At 35.5% G+C, this 20,640-nt stretch overlaps 1 protein-coding gene across 1 annotated transcript; it reads left to right on the forward strand.

The window, feature by feature from the left end:
- Positions 1-11,091: 11,091 nt before the first annotated feature.
- On the forward strand, positions 11,092-13,764 carry LOC139782115 (uncharacterized protein F21D5.5-like). The gene is made up of 6 exons (XM_071721066.1): positions 11,092-11,260; positions 11,380-11,538; positions 12,396-12,677; positions 12,771-12,832; positions 12,921-13,054; positions 13,134-13,764. Exons 2-5 carry the CDS (start codon positions 11,473-11,475, stop codon positions 12,922-12,924), a joined length of 414 nt encoding a protein of 137 aa, XP_071577167.1. The 5' UTR covers positions 11,092-11,260; positions 11,380-11,472; the 3' UTR covers positions 12,925-13,054; positions 13,134-13,764.
- The last annotated feature ends 6,876 nt before the right edge of the window (positions 13,765-20,640 follow it).

Below are 20,640 nucleotides of genomic sequence, written 5' to 3' on the forward strand. Positions count from 1 at the left end.
AAAGTAAGAATACGTGTCGGATGTGTCAAAAATCTCATCACACATTGCTTTACGAGAATCCTAGCACGTCTCCCTCTGAGACAAGCACTCCAAAAAATTCTGAGCCAAAACCCGTGGAATCAACTCAAGTCACGTCTCATTTGCTTTCGAAATCAAAATCAGTCAAATCTGGCATTTTGTTGGCGACTGCGTGGATACGTGTGAGTTCATCGGACGGGCGTTACACTACGTTTCGCGCTATGCTCGACCAGGGTTCCGCCATCACGCTCGTTACGGAGCGTCTAGCCCAGCGTTTGCGATTGAGAAAACAAAGCGTTTCGGTTGCGATCTCTGGTATCGGTGTTGCGGCGATTACCGCTCAGCACGCCGTGCATGTCAACGTCGCGTCACACAATGGAAGGGGTTTCTCGTACTCCACGTCCGCGCTTGTAATGGCTTGTATTAAGGTCACTCACGACCTATGTGCCTCCAAGGACAACCGACATTCACACTCTTGAGTATTTACATGGATTGGAGCTTGCAGATCAGTCACCTTCTAGCTCTGATGAGATCGACATACTGATTGGTGCCGACTTGTATGGTTTGGTCCTGTTGGGCGGTATTCGACGTCGCTCTTCCAATGAGCCCGTCGCGCAAAGCACCATTTTCGGTTGGATTTTATCTGGAGTTATCTCTGATCATTCCCCCGTCTCTTCTCCGATCATTACGGTACATCATTGCTGTTCGTCTGCCGAGTTAGCCACGCAACTGCGGCAATTCTGGGAGATCAAGGAAGTTCCGACTTTCACTCACCTCACTGACGAGGAATGCCGCACAGTGGGGCCAAAGCGTCCAAAACTTGGCCAAAAGTAAGAAAATTGAAACCGTAAACAAAACATGTTATGTACATACAATTAATAGAAAACATATCCATATGTACGTTTCTGATACATATTTGTCATTTTTACTGTTGCTGTCATTGTTATTAATTATCAAAGCTTAACCTTTAAGCGAACCGTTTATACCTTTATGTAAGATACGTTGTCACTTCGTATTATAATATGTCTCAAAATTGGAAGTTTTCCAAGTCATTCCAGCATGAAAATGATATCTTCAGGTATTTTAATTATATATTTATATAAATAGTTAAGTTTTATTTGTTATTTTTATAACAAATAGTAAATTGTTTTAGTTTGATGTAAACTTCTTACTAGAATATTCTAGTAACTAGAATATCAGAGACTTTTTAATATTTATTATTGTTCCCGGCATCTCCTGGCTATAAATTTTTTTTTGTTATTTAATACATTTTTTTGCCTATAATATCGTGAAAGAAAATATCGCGTTTTCGTGTGCTTTTTAAAATTATTTAATATTTTATAAGAGTCCAACCGAAATCGAAACCGAAACTTTCATGGAAATCCTAGAAAAGCTATATGTACAGCTATATGTATAAAATAATAATTACACACATTATTACAATCATACTATTACAATAATACTAGGTGCGCAACTAAGTTTCCGGGTTTCACACATAGATGGCACCAATAATACATGTACTCGACTTACATGTCTGAAGTTGTCTGAAGTTATAGCTTGGACATCTGTTAACAATAACCAGTCGTTATATAAACACATATCGCAACGCAAAAATATTTTTTCTAACAACGGAGATGTCGAGTTTTGTGCCAAATAAACAGCATTTGCGGGAAGCTTTGCTTTTCTGCTTTAACTTGAAAAAAAATGCAGCTGAAGCACGTCGTTTGCTTGAGGAGGCCTACGGCGAACATGCACTATCGAAAACTACCTGTGAAGATTGGTTTAAACGCTTCAGAAGTGGCGATTTCGACACTGAGGACAAGGAGCGCTTTGGTGGGACCAGAAAGGAATCGTGTACTATGAGCTGCTGAAACCGGGCGAAACTGTCAATGGGCATCGCTCCCGACAACAACTGATCAATTTAAACCATACATTGCTCGAAAAACGGCCAGAATGGGACACGAGACACGAACGAGTGATATTGCAGCACGACAACGCTCCGTGCCATCGCAGTTCAATCGTCCAGGACACCATCAAAACGCTGAAATGGGATCTGCTACCGCACCCGCCGTATTCGCCAGACCTGGCGCCTTCCGATTATCACTTGTTCCGGTCGATGGCGCATGGCTTGGCTGGGCTACACTTGACCAATTTCGAAGAAGTGCAAAATTGGTTGGATGAATGGTTTCGGTCCAAAGACGCGTCGTTTTATTGTCGCGGTATTCATGTATTGCCAGAGAGATGGCGAAAATGTATAGCTAGCGAGGGACGATACTTTGAATAAACCATTTTTTGTATTTCTCTTGAAATTTTCCATTTTTTATTGATCAAAAAAACCCGGAAACTTAGTTGCGCACCTAATATAAAAAAGGTTATTTTATTTTTACCATCCATATATGTTGATATTAATTTTACTGTAGTAATATCTGAAATTATTAAAATTTATTCACAGCAGAACTACAAGGTTAAATATAAGTATAAACACAAGGTTATTATAACTAAGGTTATTATAACTTACTACTATTACAGTAGTAAGTATATAGTAATAATTATAAAAATAGAGTTCCTAATCATAATTATTTTTTCGACTTACGAGCGACTAAAAAATGGCCGCGTTCAGCAGACACAACTGTTGAGTTCGTCTTATCAACACTCTACGTTGATTGGTTGGTTCTAAAAGTAAGAGCCAATCACGTTCGACTGCTACTGAGCGGCTTGGTCTGCTGAACGCGCCCAATGAATCGAGAGAATCAAAGGTAGCGCGACAGTATATGCCGAAGAAAGATATCGCGCTCGGACAATTGAGGGAATATATACGCAAATGGGACGTCGAATAACGAATCTCTACGATTAAAATATTTAAGGCTCCTGTTCACTCACTGCAGCCATCTTGGATTGATGACGTCAGAAGCGAGAAAATCATGAAAATATATCATGAAAATTCTTGCGATTTACACTAAAATAAAAATGCTTTTTAATAAAATACCATCTGTAAACGATAAAATAGATTTGTAAAATACACCGAAAATTCCCCCAATTATATGAGTAATTTACATTTGTCGAAGTGAATGTTGCCTAATCAAGAACGAAAACAAGCCGTTTGACAGCTGCCGAATTGAAATAAGTATTTGCTTGCACATATTAAATCACAATAAAGTGGATATCTGCGGTATATTTTAACACTATCACAATAATTTTAAATGTAAAAACACTGCACTAAAATGAAGAATAACGCTGTAAATTGCAAGGATAATTTTGCTTCTTGACGTGTCATTTTTCACGTCTTATAGTTCACAGTTTTGCCAAGTCGCCAGGTCGCCACTGTCAACGCGGAGTTGGCTCGCAAGCCAGCAGGAGCCTTAAGAATAATAATTAAGAATAAGAACTATTTGAAGCAAAATACTAAAAGATAAAGATAATTTATATATATATATATATATATATATATATATATGTATATATATATATATATATATATATATATATATATATATATATATATATATAATATATATATATGCCGGATTGGTAATAACTTTAAATTAATATATATTATGTGGTAATAACACGAATGCAATGGATATAATCCTTCCGACATAATGGACATTTGTAATCAACAAACCGTTGCTCGCAATCACTGCAAATACATAGGTGTCCGCACGGCACAAATACATGAGTGGCAGTTGTACTCCAGCACGTACAACACGCACCCCGTTCGTTTGACGCGGACACCGGACCTGACGGAGCAGGATGAAAAGGTAAGTCATTTTGTTCATCGTCGTCGAAACCAAGAGCACCGTAATCATCTTCCGGTATATCAAAAATACATTTATCTGTCAACATAGAAAAAGTTTATTACTAACTAATAATAATATTAATGAAATATGAGTCAAAATGTACATACGCACATACCTTCGTTATTTATTACAATGTCATTTCTCTCACTTATATACAGAATAGAGTCTACTCTTGCGATCAGTTCGTTTGTTCTTGTGAGCATGTCCTCCGATCTTCTACTTTCTTCAATGTTTGCAGTTTCTGAAATAATGATAAATCACAATCAATACACACTAGGCTAGTTATCGTTTCTTGGTCCCATATTAGCGAGCCCCTTGCCAAGGGGTACCTTCGAATTCCCGGTGCAGTCGCCCGTCTCACATCCTTTAGATCACACTCGTAATCAAGTGAACACTGTCAATGATCTTCACAAACAATAAGTTAAGATCCGATGCAAGCCATCCAATATCCTCCAGAGGAACTGCAGAGATATTAATAGTAAAATCCCTTAAATCAGGGCTATAGCCCACAATTACGATATCATATGTTTGCAGGAAACGTTACTTGCGTCCGATAAGCCCTTAAATATTAAGGGCTTCAGTTTCATTGGTTCGGATGCGGATGCTGCCGGCTCTAGAGGGGTGTGCACCCTCATCCGTGACAATTACCCCTTTACCATTTGCGATCTCTCACATTTCATTCACGCGTCAGTAGAACTAGTTGCGATTGCGGTACCATTCCTGAATCAGGAGCTTTTTATATGTAATATATATCGCCACACTGGCCAGGATACCCCTGTTTCCTTTTATGAGGATCTTTTTAACTTTGCGAAACAATATAAACATATCTTACTCGTTGGCGACTTTAACGCTCACCACCCGGATTGGCACGATAAAAAGACAGATAATGCAGGAGATCTAATTGCCACCGCTGTTGCTGATTTCGACCTAGTTATTCTCAATGACGACGCCCCCACTTACTTCAACTTTTCTACCAATGTCAACTCCGTCATAGATTTAACAATAGCCTCATCTAATCTAGCAACTATATGTCTCTGTGAAAAAGATGGCGACTTAAAAGGAAGCGACCACCTTCCAATTACTACTCGTATCAACAGCCCGTTGACACCTAAACTGAAATTCTCCTACAAACTTAGATTCAGGGGGGACAAACTTCTCTCTTGAAAGAGGAGGAGACACTTTCGCAGCGCCACCTGGCTCTGTCCCTCCGGAAACAGAGAACTAAAATAGGTCACGTGACGAGAGTGGGGAGTAGATGCCATATTCAAATTGGGTGTGCGAGTTTCAGCAACGCAGCCGAGCGCTTCGGCTGGCTTCGGCCAGCTTCGAGCGTCAGCGGTAGAAGAGGATAGACAGATCTACTGTCTTCTTCTTCTCTCTCGAACTATGGCTATTAGCTATGCGATTTCGGATCTCGTGAATGCCGAGTTGACGAGGCGACCAGGCAACGCGTGACATGATATCGGCGCGCGACATTAATTATCCATGTATTTTCCTACATATTAATAAATCTAAAAAAATATTTAATAAAAAATTATTATATACATTTGTTTATGTTAATACAAAATTAAAATTTGAATTAAAATATAAAAATCCACTCTTGGCCAATATGTATGCTTTTTTATTTAACAAGAATCTATTTAACAATTTCTATTTAATTTTAGCGCAATAATATTGCACTAAAAAAATTATAATTTATACTATTCTTCTTTCTGTCATTGAATTTATTTGCCATTAAATGTATAACGTACATATTGTTTCTCAACGGAAACTGCAAAAAAGTGGTGGTCTCTTCCATCAGGAGGAAAATGTATATATATATATATATGCATGTATATACACACACAGCAAGTTCCTTTACACATTTATATTCTACAAGCGATCGAGATATGTCTATTATGAACAAAATTTGTTACGTTTTTAATTTTTAAGCGTGATATTCATTACGGATAATATTTATTGCACGCTTATGCTTTTTAAGCGTAATATCTACTACGGGAAAGATTTGCTGTTATAAAAATATATAAAAAAATCTTATTAATCTAATAATAAAGTATTATAATAGGATATATTTATAATTAAACAACTAGCAATATACATATAGATACATCTTTATTAATCAATCAGGTAATCTGTAATGTCACATATTCGGCGATTTTGGAAACATTCCTCGATCCATTTACATTTGACAATTTTTATACATATTTGCTCACGTGCATTCACGTTTCTCACAATAGTGATTGTCTCATCGCTTGTGTCTTCTACAAACGCATGCGTAACGGTATTATCTATTTGGTCTTTAACTGTACCTGACATGAAACGGAATTTGGGGCGGCAGTGTGGTCTAGTGGTAGAGCGCCAGACTCCGTAATCTGAGGAACCAGGTTCGAGTCCACTAGACCCATGGAATGTTTTTCCGAAAGCTGCGCCCCCTCCGTGCAAGATTGAGGCCCTTGTGCGGAGCAAACTGGGCTCCGTCTTTCGGAAGAGACGTTAAGCCGTTGGTCCAAAGTTTTTCATAGTTTTCTGCAATTTTGTGTCTGGTAATGTCTCGACTGCATAATAATTCTCACGGTAAAAAATTGTCTGACAAAGTCCAGTCGGATTAATTGGTGACACGTTTAAACCAGTCCAAAGTTACAACATCGTATTTTTTTACTGTTTCATTAATTGACTCTGATCTACAACTGATGCAAAATTTATTGCACAAAATAAACAATCAACTCTTGGGACACTGATTTATTAAATTATATATACAGAATTAGAACAATACTACCTAAATTCACTTAAAATTAGTTTACATGAATTCGAGATCATATTACTTCATTTTTATTTCTAACAACTTGTACATATATTCAAATATAATTAGTAGCTTACAAAATATATAACTTGTATACATATAAGAAATATAATTGCAACATATTTTCCCGTCCCACTTAACACAGACTGCGGACTGTCGGATATAAAAATGTCAAGTATCCGGTGTGGTTAAAAAATATGTTGCAAAGCACATACATGCTTCACCCAACTTGCAACATATATAACACACATCATTCACACATTACAATTAAATACAATGACCATTGCAATACATAATATAAACACAGAATAAAAAAAATATAAGTATAATAAAAAAATCGCACACATTCTATTAGGCATACAAAATTTTGCATACATACAATCACACTTTTACAATCACACTGCTTTTTCACATACAACTACACTTCTTCTTAGATGCAACATGTTCTGCTTTCGCTAGAATTTTGCATCTTTCCTTCGATCTCATCTCCGCCCCAAATCCACCACACTGCCTGAAGGCATACCTTCCTAACAGGAAAATATGACATCTTCAGGTAGATGATTGATCGAAGTAGAAGGACCTACCTAATTGATTTTTTAACTACTCATACATGCATTTACAATTTTAAAAAAATCGCACACATTGTAGGCATTTTAGGCACGCATTGTAGGCATTACAAAATTTTGAATACACACAATCACACTGCTTCTTCACATACAACTACACTTCTTCTCAGATGCAACATGTTCTGCTTTCGCTAAAATTTTGCATCTTTCCTTCGATCTCATCTCCGCCCCAAATCCACCACACATACATAAATATGACATCTTCAGGTAGTTGATTGATCGAAGTAGAAGAACCTACCTAACTGATTTTTTAACTACTCATACATGCATTTACAATTTAACATTCATAAAACAAAATTATTTACGTCTTTTTTTAATAGAATTTTTATAATCCTGTAAATTTTTTTTTCTTTTGTTTACATTATTTTTATACGATTCACGTATTCGTTTCATATCACACACGTCATTTATGACATCGCGCTCTAACATTTCTATATTATTATTATTAATATTAATAATTGCATTCTTATGATTACACCACGATACAATATTATTAATCGCAATTATACGCACTACAATTTTATACATATTGGCATGATGTTCTATGCATTCATGCCAATCCATATTAGCGTTCCAATTTTCTAAAAAATCTAACAGTACTTTTAAAACGTTACGACGATGAGCTCTAGTTTTTAACAATTTATTTGTAACGCTTGTAATTTGTCTTATGAAAAATAAAAATGAATTATTTCTTAAACTATTTTCGCAATTTGTACAAGAATTAACTTCTTTAAGAACTAACTTAACAATTTCACTTTGGGAATCTACAGAAGATGCTACAATTACTTCATCGGCAACATTTTTATCCGTAATTAATTCAGATGCTTCATCGTCATTACACATAATATTAGGCATGTCATTATGTTCTAAATAATTTTCAAACGTACATAACAAATTAAAATTATCATTTGTAACTTCACAATTACCGCGACGCATTGAAATACATTGCATATTATTTACAAGTAAAGTAAAAAACGATTCTTGAAATTGACGAGGTGTGAGATTAATCAAGAGACACGGTAGTGTCTCGCGCCAAGTACACGCGGAGCGAGACCGACCGTGACTCTTTTACGCGACGCGACGAGTTGCGAGTACTCGAGATGTTGAGATCTCGATAACGAGTGAACGGATCAAGTTCTAAGTAGGCTTAATCGATAGCTTGGGGTCGAATTAGGGGGGGGGTTTTCTTATAATATTTCCGCTACGTGCCCTACGAGCGGAGATATTGCGACGCAAAGTCCAAATGTGAAAATTTATTTTTAAGATACTTCTTCTACGTCGACCGTCTTTCATGCCATGGCATCATTTCATTGGCTGGAATCGCGTCCTTTTCACTTTTTCGACACTGGCGGTGCCACTTGTATCGCTAGTTTCTCGATGTATACGTGTGTGTAAACTGCGCGCAGTGCAGACCAGTGCAGACAGTGCGTTTAGCACGCTGTCACCTGTCACAGTTAGTTATAACCTATAACACGGTATAGTGTCCCACGTCAAGTACGCGCGGAGCAAGACCGACCGTGACTCTTTACGCGACGCGACGATTAATATTTTTTTTGATTCAAGGTAATTGTTTTATTTACATGTAATTATCCTATTATTATACGACGCGAAGCGAAACCGCACCGTGACTCTTTTACGCGACTAAGTGCATGTGACAGGAATTATAATAGTTTACAACTCTTGATAAGTCAAGGAATAATAGTTTACGTTTACGTGAGTATTACTTCTGTAGTAACTTATACGAACGATATCATCGTAGTTACTATAAAATCTCCCGTTTATGCGGAAGAATTATCGTATCGTTCGTAAGTTACTACAGAATTAAGTAACGTTCGCGTAAACGTAGTATAGGTTAGATTACCGATTTCTTACAAAATTTTACATAAAACGCGAGATTCACTTATGGGAGCTTTCCAGCAAGCGACACAAGTCGACACAGGTATCGTTTTGTCTTTGTTACTCATTGCCAAAAAAGAAAGATAGAACGACGTTTGTGTCGGCTTGTGTCACTTGCTGGAAAGCTCCCTATGTATGTATGCAAGTTTAACGCCTATTGAGTTAATATGAAATAATTTTCCTAAATGTAATAAAAATAACACGATGTTATATATGCGGTTTGCCGTGAATATATATATATATATATATATATATATATATATATGGGACGATCCACGTCACTTTTACCCCCCATCTGTCCAAAATTGGTATGGACGGATTTTAATGACCAAGGGCGGAAAATGTTTGTCTTGAAAAGAGCTTTCGAAAGGCGTGTGGCATATATGCGCAATTCAACATGGCGTCATAGTTATGGCTGTTTAAAGGGATAAATTCAAAATTTCAGATCCAACATGGGCAGATAAAACGGTGAAAAGTAACTAAATTCATGTGAAACTCAGTATTTGGGAAATTTTGGGGTCGCCGATTAGGAATCTGAACGTAAAATTGTGAAATTCAAAATGGCGGATCCAATATTGCGGATGCAAATATGAGAAACGGACGAAAATTCCAGTAAATGACCTGAAAACTCTTACTGGAAGGTTTTTTGGGTCGCTGAACACGAATTTGTAGCTAATTTGTTAAAAAACAACAGACAAACCGTGTTAATTGAAATTCTACTCTTACCCAAATTACTTTTAGTCCATCCAGCATTTCCTCAAGCTCTTTTTCATAACACTTCTTGTTATTAAGGCTCCTGGTCCCTAAGCCGAGAATTCTGCGTTGACGGTGGCGACGTACCGTCGCGGCAGAAATAAGGACTCTCTCCAATGGAGAATTCTGTCCTTTGTGACATGTTGACAACCTATTTTGCGTTGCGTTATATTTCTTTATTATTCGCTCTGTACTTGTGCTATAACGTTTAACGTATTCGTGAAACTCGTGAAATATAACGTATGGTAAGATTTGCAAGAAATACATATGCTGAAGGAACGTTCTCCACTCCTTTCGATAGTCACGAAAATAAAGCACCCCGAAGCGTGAGAGTCCAGGGGAACTCACGAAAATAAAGCACCCCGAAGCGTGAGAGACAAGAAGAACTCACTAAAATAAAGCACTCCAAAGGAGATGAATTTCTACCACGTCCACGCCGTCATCTCTGGGTAACGCTAAGAGTAGAATTTCAATTAACACGGTTTGTCTGTTGTTTTTTAACAAATTAGCTACAATTTCGTGATCAGCGACCCAAAAAACCTTCCAGTAAGAGTTTTCAAATCATTTACTGGAATTTTCGTCCGTTTCTCATATTTGCATCCGCAATATTGGATCCGCCATTTTGAATTTCACAATTTTACGTTCAGATTCGTAATCAGCGACCCCAAAATTTCCCAAATACTGAGTTTCACATGAATTTAGTTACTTTTCACCGTTTTATCTGCCCATGTTGGATCTGAAATTTTGAATTTATCCCTTTAAGCAGCCATAACTATGACGCCATGTTGAATTGCGCATATATGCCACACGCCTTTTGAAAGCTCTTTTCAAGACAAACATTTTCCGCCCTTGGTCATTAAAATCCGTCCATACCAATTTTGGACAGATGGGGAGTAAAAGTGACGTGGATCGTCCCATATATATAATATATATATATATATATACATGTGATTTCTGCCCAGTGCTCTGAATGTTATGTGATTTTTGCCCAGTGCTCTGAATGTCATCTAGTCATACATATCATGCTTTGATACAAGGAACGTGAAAAAGAGCAGGAAAAGAAAAGAACAAACAGAAGAGACAGATTCAAGCTTTGTCTTTTAATCTGGACGAAGAAAATGCCGAAAAATCCCCGCAGTCAGAAAATGAGCAATCTGATGGCCTCGCGATTAAGAAGATTAAGAAAAATCCAGATGTAGATACAATTTTCTTGCCAGATAGGGAAAGGGAGGAGGAGGAAAATAAACTTAAGGAAGAATTGAGGCAAGAATGGGCTGGAAAGCAGAACGCGTTGAAGGAAGAAGAAATTGAGATCACATTCAGTTATTGGGATGGATCTGGCTATCGTCGGAGTGTTATAATGAAGAAAGGTGAATGTCTCAGTGATTTAGAGAATTTTTAAGTTATTAAAATACTTCAGTGTCACTTTTGGAGTAACATTGGCGTGATATATAATGTTCTACTGCATAAATTAAATTTTCACATACAGGTAATTCTATCTATCAGCTTCTTCAGAGATGTTTAGAAGTTCTGAAGCGTGAATTCAACGAGCTTAAAACAGTAATGGTAGATCAGTTAATGTATGTCAAGGAGGATCTTTCTTATATTACCGCACCATTATACGTTTTACGATTTTATTGTAACTAAGGTAAAGATACTAAGTGATAAAACTTATGAAGCAATATCACAATGTTGGCATGTTATTTTAATGTATGTAATATTGCGATTAGGCACGAGGAAAAAGCGAACCTCTGTTCACATTTGACGTTCACGATGATATTTGTGTTATGCACGATGCTTCTGTCGAAACCGAGGAATCACATGCCGGAAAAATTTTACTTAGGTATTTATCATTAAAAGAATACTTTGTATAATTCTCTTTTATGTTATTTCTCATTAGATCATGGTACGAGAGGAACAAACACATTTTTCCAGCGAGTAGATGGGAACTTTTTGATCCAACGAAAAGTTATGACAAGTATACAGTGTCGGGTAAAAATAGGAAGAAAGATAAAATCTGATAAACTTAGATTCAACGAATTGTCCAATTTCGTTTAAAGGATTCAGATTCAAATTCATTCAGTTATGTGATAATATTTAATTCATTTACTCGATTATGTAACTCTACTAAATTACAGTCCTTTGAATCTGAATCCTTTAAACGAAATTGGACAATTCGTTGAATCTAAGTTTATCAGATTTTATCTTTCTTCCTATTTTTATCCGACACTGTATACTTGTCATAACTTTTCGTTGGATCAAAAGGTTCCCATCTACTCGAGGGAAAAATGTGTTTGTTCCTCTCGCACCATGATCTAATGAGAAATAACATAAAAGAGAATTATACAAAGTATTCTTTTAATGATAAATACCTAAGTAAAATTTTTCCGGCATGTTATTCCTCGGTTTCGACAGAAGCATCGTGCATAACACGAATATCATCGTGAACGTCAAATGTGAACAGAGGCCCGCTCTTTCCTCGTGCTTATAGATATCCATTAACAGGTGGTACTTATGGTCGGCAGTCCAGACTCCGGAAAATCGCATTTTGCAAAGAATTATCTGAAGGAATACGGATACGTCAACAAAGACACTTTAGGCAGCTGGCAGAAGTGCATTGCTGCAGTCCAACAATACTTGAATCAAGGAAAAAGTATAGTTATAGACAATACCAATCCTGATCCAGCTTCGAGAAAGAGAGATATTGAGATAGCCAAGAAGCGCAATGTCTCGGTCAGATGTTTCGTCATGACGACAAGTATAGAACACGCGAAACGTAATAATAAGGTAATCGGAAATTAACATTAACCGTCATCGTGTGAAAGAATCGTATGAAGTAATGTTTCCGAAAATTCTAATCGATTTATTATTATATTACAGTTTCGCGAGTTGACTGATCCAAGCCACATTTCAATCAACGAGATTATTATCAACTCCTACGTGTAAGTAGATTTTAGATATATACATTTCTACACTCAAAATTATTTATCTTTGGATATGTAATTATACTTTGATGTTACTCTTTTGCAGGTAAATGGTCGACAGAAGCTTACAATGTGGTACAAAATTGTTCCTCAAAGGGAGTTGCTGCCCAAACTCAAATTGAAGGTCGCATTCAAACTAATATTTATGCAAATATTTATTTTATGATACAAAATTATGAGGTAAGTAGTTATTATTATCCAATCTTCGAGAATCTCTTTGCAGATGCGCAAATTAATTGAAATTAATTGATTTTTAAAGCTAATTTCCCTTACTGAAGAACTGGTAATGAACGGACATGCTGAACAAGTAGGCATGGGACCAGATGAATGAAGCCAGAAACACTTGAATCCATCTGTACATAAGAGTTGTCAAGAAACTCTACAATTTTCACGCATAATCCGCGATTCTTAGTCAGTATGGACTAGAGTTTAATACAATCGCTATTGATGATCCCCTTTAATCGCGTCAAAATTGATTATTTCGCTTTTTGACTTCGTTCTTTACTCATGTTGTAAAATAGTTTTCCGATTGTGTAGAATATTTTTATTTAGAAAGAAATTTATAAAGATTGTTATATTGATCGTAGAGTAGAGGAAACAATAAAACTTAACATTTTACAAAGTAGTGTCACATTTAAACTAGAACATTGTATCGAATAACTCAGACGAATTAGGAAATTTGTTTCTACGTGACTCATGTCTATTTCTGATTGGGGACGATTCGAGAACTCATTGAAATAATTTAATTTCTTTTCACGTTTAAATTTAGGTCACCGTAGATTAAACTTGTTACCTTAGAAGTTATTGTTAAATGGCGCATTTTATTTAATATTCCGCACTTCACTGTTGTGGCATAAAATTATTTTATGTTTCAAAAGAGGGAGACTAAGCTTTCGGATTAATCCAGATGTACGCATATATACTGTATATATTTGATTCATTGTTTACTTAGATATCTATGATTCTTGCGCGATATGCTAATACATTTTTTTCTATGCAAGATTTCAATGCAGTAGAAACTAGTTAACTGGGAAAAAGAGTTTATAAATGACTCGTAACTCGTGCAATTGCACTCAACTGGAAACGTTTGGCAGTTATGAAATGTTAATATTTAATATTGTTGTTAAGCATAATATAGAAATATTTTTCTAGGAAATGTATACAAGTAAGGTTACAATCATTAAATCGCTCACAGTGCTCACGTACATAACTTTGTCGCGCGCTGCGATTAACTCAATTTATTATAATTTATTATAATTTTTTAACAAAGCGAAAATATAGCGCAATGAACATCGTTACGTAATAATCATTCGTAATTCATTTTCGTGTATATAATATGTAGCTGACCGCAATCTTTGACTCTATTCAAATTTTGTACAACACTTCATTTAGCATTGTATTAATCATTAAGTAGCTTTGAGTACATTTAGTAGCTTTTGTATATTTGTCATTTTAATCCTTGAAGTTATTAAGACTTGCATGAATTTTTACCGCAAGTTCTCTTACATCTTTTATACGCCTTCTGTAAAATATATAAAAATATATCATAACTGAATTAACTCGCATATCTTGGTCTGTCTTTTTTTTCTCCATTGCTTAACTTCTATTCGCCTCCCGACTTGACGTATGCGCTACTATACTCGTCCAAGACGTTATTCGCGACATTTACAAGCTCTCTGTCTTTCTCTTCAATCGCTCTAAAAAAAATGTGTCGTCTTGAAGTGATTGATCTCCCTAAAGGATTTAAAAGTTACGCTTTGCGAAGACATAAGATATACGTTAGCTGGAAAATCGATTCACAGCGGGATTAGAAAAAGACGGAATGTTATGCGGTTGGTTCTTCAACAGTATAACGGCTAGGTTTCGCGACTAGGTTAATCCACTTGCATATCGGTCATTGCAATCTCGCTCTTGTACATACTTGACTCATCGTCATGAGACTAGCTCCATTGTTCGCGAAGATATTTTTCTCTCTTCTGCTACCCTAAGGCGCGCGCGCGCGCGCGCGCGTGTGTGTGTGTGTGTGTGTGTGTGTGTGTGTGTGTGTGTGTGTGTGTGTGTGTGTGTGTGTGTGTGTGTGTGTGTGTGTGTGTGTGTGTGTGTGTCAAACGTTTTACCTATTATTAACAACTTCAGACACATTACATTTTTATTTTTAAGTAGTAATTTTTTTCTGTGGTATACATATGTATAGCATTAACAAGGTGTACAACTAAAAAGGTTACAGATTATTATTTAAAAAAAACTAAGCAAAATATTAAATTGTTGTTTTCTTTAGAAATAATAGTCCGTAACACCTTTAGCTTCACACCTTGTACATACTATTTATAAGATTATAAGATATATTGTTTATATAAGATTAAGATGCGTAACACTACAAAAAGGCGTGATATCCGTACAAAATTACCTTTTTTAAAAAAAAGGTAAAAAAGGCGCCAAGTACACGCATAGTAGTGTATATGTATTATGTTGGTACCTCGAAAAAAACAAAGTGGTAGTATAATACCTCCAAATAGCTTTACCCTGTACATACTGTTTATAAAATGCGTAATACTACAAAAAGGCGTGATATCCATACAAAATTACCTTTCTTAAAAAAAAGGTAAAGAAAGGCGCCAAGTACACGTATAGTAGTGTATATGTTGTTACCTTGAAAAAAAAGAAAGTGGTAGTATTATACCTCGAAAAAACCTAAGTAACAAGTGGTAGACGTACTCTTTGTATCTCGAAAAATCTCGAAAAAATCTAAGCAGTAGTATCTTTATTTCCAAAAAATTACAACCCAAGTGATACACATCACAAAATTATGTTACCTTATCAAAGAAGAGTCGCGCTTCAAGTGATCTATTACAATTACAAAAAAGAAATGATATCTCTTTAAATTACAGCGCCAATTACAGAGAGAACATATATATTGCCTCAAAAAATAATTGTTGCACTACTTTGAAAAATCTTTACATGGTGTCAATTAGAAAAAGAATGTATGATAACAATTTTATAAGATTAAAAAATTTTATTTAAATTTAACAAGGGAATACAAGATATTTAAATACAAAGTTTACATGTGTATTTTTTAGTGGTCATAAAGAATTACAGAGGAACAGTACAAAATAAAAATATTTTATTAAAACATTTAATCCAACGAGGGAATACAAGGTATTTAAATACAAAGTTTATATATGTATTTTTCAATAGAATAAAAGATTTAATCACAAAGAATTACAGAGATAGTACAAAATAAAAATATTTTATTAAAATACATAAATTTTTCTTGTAAAAAAACTTGGCGCTGCTAGACCTGGAAATTTTAAATAAATAAATAAACTTATCCTATACTTAATTATAAGCCGCATTATTCGCCGTCGTCACGCACACCCATATCACTCGCTCGCACATACACACCACGCTGATAATTATTTTGTTACTCCCGTCGCATTCTTCTATGAATTATTTTTATTTATTGTTATACTTATTTATTTAAAATTTCGAGGTCTAGCAGCGCCAAGTTTTTTTACAAGAAAAATTTATGTATTTTAATAAAATATTTTTATTTTGTACTATCTCTGTAATTCTTTGTGATTAAATCTTTTATTCTATTGAAAAATACATATATAAACTTTGTATTTAAATACCTTGTATTCCCTCGTTGGATTAAATATTTTAATAAAATATTTTTATTTTGTACTGTTCCTCTGTAATTCTTTATGACCACTAAAAAATACACATGTAAACTTTGTATTTAAATATCTTGTATTCCCTTGTTAAATTTAAATAAAAATTTTTAATCTTATAAAATTGTTATCATACATTCTTTTTCTAATTGACACCATGTAAAGATTTTTCAAAGTAGTGCAACAATTATTTTTTGAGGCAATATATATGTTCTCTCTGTAATTGGCGCTGTAATTTAAAGAGATATCATTTCTTTTTTGTAATTGTAATAGATCACTTGAAGCGCGACTCTTCTTTGATAAGGTAACATAATTTTGTGATGTGTATCACTTGGGTTGTAATTTTTTGGAAATAAAGATACTACTGCTTAGATTTTTTCGAGATTTTTCGAGATACAAAGAGTACGTCTACCACTTGTTACTTAGGTTTTTTCGAGGTATAATACTACCACTTTCTTTTTTTTCGAGGTAACAACATATACACTACTATACGTGTACTTGGCGCCTTTCTTTACCTTTTTTTTAAGTATTACGTACAGCATGACTACAAATTTGGCCAAAAAAATTTTCTAATGGATCCTGATTACAAAATCTATTATTTAATTTTTCAAAATCATATTTTTCACTTAAAATTTTCCACAGTTTTTGAAATCCGTCAATTGTAAACAACCAATTTTTTAAAGTTGGTACCGATTTATTTACTGTACGCGAAATTTTATCAACGAATGCTGTTTTACGCAATATAATTTTCGCATTTACCCAAAATTGATGATGGTTGCTGTCCTTAGTTACACAACAACGCAAATCGTTGCTGTTTTCTCTTTTGTCGTCTCCATTCACGCTGTCAAAAAGATCGTTGAAGAAATTTACTGCTGTCGCTGTTGCTATTTCTTCTTTTTCTCCTATTTGAATTTCTTCATTGTTTATAGATACAGTGCCTACATAAATATAAACATATATATTAATAAATACCTAAATTAACACACAAATAAAAACCTAATACATTTATAAACTAATAAATAATACATTAATAAAAAAATATAAACGTTTACAATAATCTCCATTCAAATATTTGTATGTGTGTACATGTTAACCAAGTTAAAATAAAAAAATAAAACAAATTATACAAATATGATAGATATTTTTTTTATAGTTACACAATTTTTTTATACTACTTTTTGTGCAAAGAAAAAAACTAAAATTACAGTTCTTAAAGATTTATTCTTTTCTTATTACGTAAGTACTTACATTTCAATGTTGTGAATGTTTGAATAGCTCTGGCCATCGTTCCACTCATTGCTTGGACTGCATTTTTTACACGCATTTTACTTATTTTTTCTTCTACCATATGCTCCGCTGTAATTTTCTTTAAAAGTGGTCGAATTGTATTGATCTTTTTATCAATGATCCAAGCTGTTTTTAATATATCCCACGATGCAAATTGGTCTTCTTCTCCCGGAGCATTGGAAACCTGTAATAAATCTTTCGATAGCCAATTATTTCGAATACCTTTGATCAGATGTGGAGGATCATATAGATGTATTATTTCCTGGTTTCCAACTTCGTATGTTTGATCTATAAAACAAGACAAATTAAAATAAATTCATGCACGCGCACATACATTTTCATCTTATTTCTCATTTATATATTTACTTTGTGCTCTATTTTCCAAAGTCCTTTTCTTTGTTGTTTGCAATAACAGCTCTTTAATTGCAGCTACATTAGAGGAACCTTGATCGCACACTGTTGCAACTATGTGGAAGCCTGTTTTTGTAATTTCTGATACTACTTCTTTAATGCATCTAATTAACTGAGCGGTATTAGTCTGTTTATCACAAAAATTAAATAAAAGTGGCATCTTCCAGTCAAAATGTAATCCGCGTAACATAAAAACTAAAGCATGATCCGCGACTTTTCCCGTTCGATTGTTGCCCCAATCCTCAAGACCACAAATGACATCCTTCCGAATGTCATAAGTGCACTTAGGTTGGATAGATACCTCATCCCACATCAGAATACATATTTTTTCTTTCATTGACATTTTTTGAGCTACACTCTCTAAATGTCTCAAAATAAATAGGTTTAATCCAGGATATACAGGTATTTTGTGCAACACCGATTGTAACGTTTGTATCGAAGGAATTTGTTTAAATAATGATCTTAAAGTATTATATGCATGCTTCCCCATAGTCTTGTACAGTGTTAATGCGAAGGCTTTCTGTTCTACAGTATAACGTTGTCCCTGCAGAATATAAAATGGTATTATAATCAAATGTACAATATTATATAATAGCAATTACAAAAATTAACATGTAATAAATATTTGAAAGTAACATATTTTGTTTATTAAACGGTAATTTTTATCCATATATAAATTATTATATACTTTCGTGCGTATTTCTTTTACAGAATATCTATTTAATAGAAATTGCTATAATTTTAACCTCATTTTCTGTATTACGATCAATTAAAAACTACTAATTACTTTGCTACACAAGACACGCACACGCGCGCGTGTGTGTATTATATATATATATATATATATATATAGATAGATAGAAATGTTACTTTATTACCCCAAGGGGTCTGAAAGGGCGTTTTGTATGGACGTACCCAACCCTGTATGTACAGCAATCTCTACTCGCGCACGTGTTCGCTCGATCGCGTGAAACTACGTCGAGTGTTCTCGAACCGTCGCTTTTCTCGTGTGTGTGGATCGTAATGATCTAAATAAGCGCAATAGGATTTCCCGTATCACGCACTCACTGTCTCTATGAATGTATAAATCATGCTACTGACGCTAGCGGATAACGGGATAAGACCGCCTTTTTCGATTAGTATGACGCAACCGTGATACGTGTTAACGTCTCGAAAGTTCGCGACGGACTGTCCTGGAGGAACGGGTCGAGTTCTCCCACCTTAGACTCACGCATGCGCTGAGTCCTCATTTTAAGCGCGCAGCCATCGTACTGGCTGTTCGTACCTCGGGGTGTAGATGGTACGATTCCATCTGCACTTCACACGCCGAGTCGCTCTTGTGACTCGGCACCTTTTCAGAGATGCTACACTAAAGTGCAACGGCGTGCATTGGCTTTCGCACCCGCGTGAACCAAACACGTCGCTGCACGCAAACTTCGCGCAAGCGAACCAAAAGTCACTCGATTTGCACCGAGTGACTCTCAACGTCACATCAGACGAATCCTATGAAACCAGGTAAGTATACAGGTAATTTTACCCATTTTTAATTCTCCTCTTTCTTTTCAGGTACCCAGGATCACTATGGAATCGTCTCATCTAATCACCGGAGTCGGTGTAATAAAGGTAAGTATAAAATGTAAGTATATCGCGGCTTAATATTACCGCACGCATAATCATATAATAATGAATTCTTAAATCGACAGGGAATAATGTAATAATGTCAAAAACATGAATATAATATCAAATTGGCTGAATGCCGCCTAAAAGTGTAGAAAGTTCACAAAAGTGTAAGAAAGTGTAACTGAATACAATGAAAATCAATGCACAATGCAATGTTAAATAAATCTTTGCCTGGAATAGCTCCATTTGGCCGTTCTCTCTTCCGTGAGATGTAACTGTAAATAATATTGTTGCGCTCGACCGCGCGTTCGCTGCACTCACACACTCTCACTCGCGAACGCGGCGCGCGATCCCGTTGCCGGGAATAAAGACTCTCTCAAATAGAAAGGAACTCGTTTAATGGGTATTAGCGAATACAACGAAGGGCTCGTGAACACGTCTGTTCGACACGAAGGCCCAGCGAAGAATCTCACAGACGGCATATATAAACAAACAACGCAACAGCTCGTCGTCAAGGCTCGACGTCACGCAGCGCTTCGCGACTGCTTTTCGGGCCTCTACCGGGCGTCTCGGCACGGGCGCAACAATATATATGAAATTCAATGAATTTAAGGAATCTGCACCTAAAGTGCTCAAAGTGTATCAAAAGTGTGATTGCCGTCGCTGGCTCGTCTCGGACGCTTATTCTAAGACGTCGAGTGTAGAAAGTGTAGAAGGTGTTGCACCTTTCGGTGGCTTCGTCTCGCACGCTGAAATCTCACATGCAAGTGTAGAAAG

Source organism: Temnothorax nylanderi, unplaced genomic scaffold, assembly GCF_030848795.1.
Source record: "Temnothorax nylanderi isolate EJ_2023f unplaced genomic scaffold, tnyl_v1.0 TNYL_tig0388_pilon, whole genome shotgun sequence".
NCBI lineage: Eukaryota > Metazoa > Arthropoda > Insecta > Hymenoptera > Formicidae > Temnothorax > Temnothorax nylanderi.

What these genes read in the sequence shown, in the direction of transcription:
- LOC139782115 (XM_071721066.1), top strand. Translation starts at nt 11,473, where the DNA reads ATGTCAAGGAGGATCTTTCTTATATTACCGCACCATTATACGTTTTAC. An exon ending in ACGATTTTATTGTAACTAAG is followed by an intron (nt 11,539 to 12,395) that starts GTAAAGATACTA and finishes ATCCATTAACAG; the next exon opens with GTGGTACTTATGGTCGGCAG. An exon ending in ACGCGAAACGTAATAATAAG is followed by an intron (nt 12,678 to 12,770) that starts GTAATCGGAAAT and finishes ATTATATTACAG; the next exon opens with TTTCGCGAGTTGACTGATCC.